At 41.6% G+C, this 5,939-nt stretch overlaps 1 protein-coding gene across 1 annotated transcript; it reads right to left on the reverse strand.

Moving 5' to 3' along the window:
- Positions 1-663: 663 nt before the first annotated feature.
- On the reverse strand, positions 664-5,290 carry LOC120796647. Its single transcript, XM_040139684.1, has 5 exons — positions 5,125-5,290; positions 3,697-3,820; positions 3,049-3,222; positions 1,395-1,441; positions 664-1,217 (listed from the first exon to the last, which is right to left on the reverse strand). Exons 1-5 carry the CDS (start codon positions 5,288-5,290, stop codon positions 664-666), a joined length of 1,065 nt encoding a protein of 354 aa, XP_039995618.1.
- Positions 5,291-5,939: the final 649 nt, after the last annotated feature.

Below are 5,939 nucleotides of genomic sequence, written 5' to 3' on the forward strand. Positions count from 1 at the left end.
GTGTGATTTCAGACACAGCCATAGATACTGTGTGAGGGGACGGAGACAGGTACAGGCAGGTGTTTTAATGCTGCACTCCTTCAACGCCAGCACAGTGGGAATATCATTCATAAATAGATTAGATTGACAGAGAACTTTATGCATCCCACAGCAGCTACTTTGCATAAATCACAAAAACAATAAGAGAAAAATAAACAAAACAAAAACAAAACACAATTAGCGGCTAAATTACGCACAATAACTAAACAGACATGAACTAGAATAGAGACTAAAGAACTAGACTACATACTGTATAGTGATGGTAATATAACACCGTACATTAGGTGCAGGATTGTCACTTGATTTTAACAGAATAATTGAAACAGTGTATGCACAGGTGATAAAAGTCTACGGTATACAGACAGATTATCAACAGATAATGTGAGATACAACAGATGTGATGCACAATGTAAAAAGGAAGGTTAAAGTGAGGGTCACAGAACTAAATAATAATAAGCACAAACCTTCAGCATTTCATTTCCCTCAACGACAGCCTTTAAGCTAAAAAGTATGAAAGGGCTGCCAAAGTCAGATATGTCAGAGCTTTCATAAAAACTCAACTTTCCCAGTTGTAATTCCAACTCGGACGCTGACATCAACCCTGTTTAGACGAGACTCTTCCTCCTACACTGAACACAGAGACACTGAGGAGTCAAACAGCAAGAACCCAAACCCGGGGTAAAGAGGTTCTGCGAATGTGGTGTTGAAGGTGCGGAGGTGGATCAATGTGTCAGAGGAGACTCTGTAGAAGGACAGAGCATCGGCAGGACAGTCCACATACACTGCTACTCTGTGAGAGACAGAGGACGAGGACGAAGAGGAAGAGGAGGAGATGATGGATGTTACTCTGTTATTGTGCCTGACAGAGTAACGACCATCATCATCAGAGCAGTCCAGACTCCAGGACTGATCATTCTCTCCAAACCTGCAGTCTTTACTGCATCCTCTCCTGACTCCTCTGTAACTGACTGATATATCAAACCCTCCGCTCCGCTCCACCTCCCAGTAACAGCGACCAGTCAGACCAGTTCCACGCAGCAGCTGAGACCAGTAGGTAAATCTGTCTGGATGATCAGGATATGCCAGATCCTTTCTCACATATGTCACCCTCCTGTTGTTGTCCGACAGTCTGAGGTTTCTGTTTATTGTGTTTGTGTCGAGTGTGAGTTCACAGAAATCTGATGGAGAGAACAAGACAAGAGACAGCTGCAGTTATTGATCCGTCATCTGTTCATTCATTGACAGCTTGATGATGACTCATGACGTCAGTGATCCGAATAAGTGATCTGACAGTTTGAAGATGGTTTAATGTGCTGCTTTTTCTTTTCATAAAATCAAATTAAAAATACACTTACACTTCCTCAGACCTGGTCTCAACCATCGGACTCCACCAGACTCCAACCTGAAAGGAGGAGGGGGGTCAGACCAGCACAGTCTCCTTCAGCATGCGAACATGGACATTACACATTTCTCATAGACAAAGGTTTGTTATTCTCTACATTTGCACTTGACTGTTGTAGATGAAGCTTGTGACCGAGAAGTAACACAATAGAGCGTTCTTCGAGACGGGAGTCTAACATGAGTCACGGTGCCTCCTATTAATAGCGGCCTTTGGAGGTCATACTTTGCTAGAGCGCAGATGCTCTTCTTGTTTGCACATTGATGCAACAGTAACTTAGTGGACTACGAAACAGAATAGTTGTTTAGTGGACCACTGCCAACGGTCAGCATGGCTATCAATAGGTTCAGCTGACTCTTATCACTGAATGCATAACTCAGTAAAACCTGTGATATGAAAGGGATCAACTTTTCAGGGCAAACGGACTCTGACACACAGCAGCCTCGGCACCAGGAAGACACAAAAGCACAGCCTTATGTCATCATGCTGATAAAACCTCCCCCCTTCACTCTCCCCTCTTCCTGATATGATCTGATACAATCTCTGATATGACCTAATATGGACTGTATGAATGAGGAAGGGGAAGACAGCTCCCTCATCCTCCGCAGGAGGGTTAGCTAACAGAGTTAAAGTTACCAAAGTAACTGACTCAGAATTAAAGCCATCTCTGTTTCTGGAGCTGAAAACCCAGAGTTCCCCTCAGTATTGGATTTTCATGACATGACGACCGCGACAAACAAGGGCCACACTCTGGACTTAGTCATCTCTACGGGTCTTAATGTGCACACATACGTTCAATATTTCAAACCTCCCATTCTTAGGTGAAATGATCTAAAAGGGTTTTTTTTCAACAACTGAACACATTTTTGGCCCTTAACAATTGTTTTGGTGTTTTCCAGTCAGGATTTTTGCTCACACCACAGCACTGAGACGGCTCTCGTGAAGGCCCTGCATGAAATCCACTCGAAAACAGACAGTAGGAAAGTCTCAGTCTTGGTATTATTGAATCTCAGTGCTGCATTGGACACAGTTGATCACAACATACTACTAGAGAGACTGGAAAACTGAGTGGGACTTCATGGCACGGTGCTAAACTGGTTTGAATCCAATCCTCCATCCTCCATCCTTGCGTCACTTCTGTTCAATATCTGACACACAGATCTATCTGTACAACAACATCACCAGGTGACTATGTATGTATGTGCCATACACACACACTGTATGGCACTGAGTAGGTCTGAACTAATTTTTTTGGAACCAGAGACAGTGTTCAGTGAAAGTCAGTGTTCAGCTTTTAAAATACTGCTGTTTTTAAGCACTGAATGGTTTAAGGCCAAAATGCATCTCGGGTCTGCTGCTCACTCTGAACTGTGCAGACCTCTCAAATGGTCTGGGACAGGTCTGCTCACTGTCCCCAGAAGCAAAACTAAACCTGGAGAAACAGCATTCAGTTTATATCTGAGCAAACTCCCAGAAAACTTGAAGTCTTTTCCAACTCTGTTCTTGGGACTATTTATTCATATCTATCCTGCACTATATTTTTTATTTCATTGTTTAATATATACATTGTCTTTTTTTATATTGTATACGTAACATAAGGCTCTCCATACCTGAGAGTGTCCAGTCTCCAGTGTGGATCCTCCAGTCCAGCAGACAGCAGCTTCACTCCTGTGTCTCCTGGATGAATGTAGCTCAGGTCCAGCTCTCTCAGATAGGAGGGGTTGGATCTCAGAGCTGAGACCAGAGAAGCACAGCCTTCCTCTGTGATCTGACAGCCTGACACAAAAAAAACTTGTCACATCATTTTTTTTTATATTGATATACAACACCTGCTGATGTCTATCAGTAATGTGATTTCTTTTCTGACAGCAGATTGACTCCAGAGTTGATGAAGGTAAGATGGACATGAGGAGCAGCCAGAAACTCTTGAACACTCAGTGAACGTGCATTAGCTAAAATCCTTGTGAACAAGTTGGGGATGTTACATTTAATTATGACTGAATTGGAAATAAATAAATGTGCAGGAATCTCAATCACATGACACTGTATGCTGTAGAGCAGATGAAGCTGGATAGGAAAAAATACAGACTTCAGCGAAATGAAAAGATTTTCTTTAAAGTTAAATTTAAGATCCTGATGAAAATTTTTAAGTTTCAGAAATGCCAAAATTAAAGAGCCTGTTTAAATTAAGCATAGACCATTAAGTTTAAAGACATTAAAAAAAAAATTTAAGATTTGAGATTGTAACTACATCTGACCTGAGAGTTTCCAGTGTACAGTGTGGACTCTCCAGTCCAGCAGACAGCAGCTTCACTCCTGAATCCTGCAGTTTGTTGTTACTCAGGTCCAGCTCTCTCAGACTAGAGGACTGGGAGCTTAGGACTGAGGACAGAGCTTCACAACTGGCCTGACTCAATATGTTTTGCACAAACAACAGTTAGTTTTCAGGCTGTAAAAAAAACAATACCTGATTGCACCCTATGCCACAGCTCTGTATAATTTTATCAAAAAAACCCATCAACTTTATATCCGTCTAAATGATCAAATACAGTAACATTATGCTTGTTTATTCAACCTTACTGATGTACACTGCTTTTTGACTGTAGGTGTGTTGGCCCTTTGAGGGTGATTTTTAGCAGATCACAAACCAGATGTGTGGGTCAGTTTTTCTGACTCATGGGTCACTGGTAGGGCCGGAAACAGCGCCCTCTACGGTGCCCAGTAGGTGCAGGGCTGACCTGCAGTGCAGTGCTTTTACTCTCCACAGAATCCCCTGTCCAGTGAATTGATTGAATTTTCTGCAAAAACTCACTGTTTTAGATGCTGCTGGGACAAAGCTGTAAGTGAGAGAGTAAAACAAACACTTTTACATAAATGACGTTCAGAGCAGCTCAGACAGATTCTTAACGTAACGTTAAAAAAAAAGTAGATGTGGTAGAGGAATTGACTATTTCTCTGTAAGTTTTATAAAAAGTATCTGATACTGATGCCATGTTCATATCATGTGGATGGTTCTCATCAAGTTATTCTCATTCTCTCTGGGTTACATTCCCACATGGTCAACATTAAGGGTGATTTGAGGTTTTCATTATGGTGTAGCTACAGAGCCTACCAAAGGAACCACTCAAGTTACGCTGTAGGATTTGTGTGTCTCTGGTGTCTACATTAGGTCTCCTAATGGAGACAACAAGAATTATGATTGGTCAGCTTGGGCTGCTTGTGTTTTCTTCAACTAGTTTCCGTTTTACTGACATCCCCTCAGAAAACCTATTGAACTCTACCTGCTGCAGAAGTTGCACAGGCTGACAGATCTTGAGGCACAACTTTCCTGTTGGAGGAAAGTGTATCTTAAATCATAAATACTTCTCTGTAAAAATGATGCATTTTCTGTTTTCAAGACTTAAAAATAAAAATATAGAGAACATCAAAGAGAAGGCATTTGTCCTCAGACATCAACTGTCTGGAAACACACGGTGACAAAGCCAAGAAGTTTAACGAAGGTCAAGTGAACCTTATACAGCTTGAGCTTCAAAAACATTTCATGTTTTTAAATGTATTTGACACTGTTGTTTCTGCATTATGTGCCATGTATGTTTATGTTTTTCTCTTCCTATGACTGACCTTCATTTCTTGTGGTCTTCTTTAAAATCAACCTTGCCACCTTCATAACATCTTTAGTAGTGTACATCCAACCATCAAATCCATTGTTTTCAGTCTGTCCACCTTCTCCAGACGGTACTTTTTGATGGCTGTGAAACCGTCCACTAACTCAGCATTTTGCAGGTGTTTCAGCTCTTCATCTCCCAAATCCTGCAACGTTTCCAGCAGCTGCTGCTTTACAGTCATGTCCATCTTTGGTTTTGATCAAAGCTGAGGATTTTTCAGTAACACACTCTTTCACCAAGAATGAAAGGTTGTGATTATCACGTCATCGTGTGTAGTGTTGGTAAACTCTGCTTTTCAGGCTTTACCAGATTATTTTCAAAATGTATTTAGACTTTTTTCAATTAAATCTAGCGTCTCAATTGTTTAGTTTTTTTTTGTTGATAATTTAAAAATATATATATATGTTTTTGCAGTATTTTTAAGGTTGCACCGTTCCCATACATTGGACCTGATTGATAGTTATCAGACGGAATAAAAACTGACAAAACTGAACAGACTGCAGCTCTCTCTCCTTTCTCTGGCTGCCGCTGCCTGCTCCAACTAAGCCAAACATCAGTGTGACGGCTGACAGCAGACAGACTGTAGCTCAGCGTTCACTCTGTTCCTCGGAGATCGCAGCGTCGGGTCTGTGGGTTTGAGGACTGCTGAAAGATGGAGATCAATCCACAATGACAGGCATGTACTATAACCATAAATCCATCCTACAGGATTACTGTGGATTGATAGGAACGCAGGGGGGACCACCAGAGGGCGCTCACTGGTTTCTGTTAAATCTATTCATGTAAACCATTCTTGTTCTTCATCAGTCCTCTGTGTCTTCAGGCTGCTGTACCCA

The sequence above is a fragment of the Xiphias gladius genome, chromosome 11, assembly GCF_016859285.1.
Source record: "Xiphias gladius isolate SHS-SW01 ecotype Sanya breed wild chromosome 11, ASM1685928v1, whole genome shotgun sequence".
NCBI lineage: Eukaryota > Metazoa > Chordata > Actinopteri > Istiophoriformes > Xiphiidae > Xiphias > Xiphias gladius.

Coding starts and splice junctions, on each gene's coding strand:
- LOC120796647 (XM_040139684.1), bottom strand. CDS start 5,290: ATGGACATGACTGTAAAGCAGCAGCTGCTGGAAACGTTGCAGGATTTG. Junction 3,821..5,124: donor AATGGATTTGATGGTTGGAT/GTACACTACTAA, acceptor CTCTGTCCTCAG/TCCTAAGCTCCCAGTCCTCT. Junction 1,218..1,394: donor GAGACCAGGTCTGAGGAAGT/GTAAGTGTATTT, acceptor TCTCTCCATCAG/ATTTCTGTGAACTCACACTC.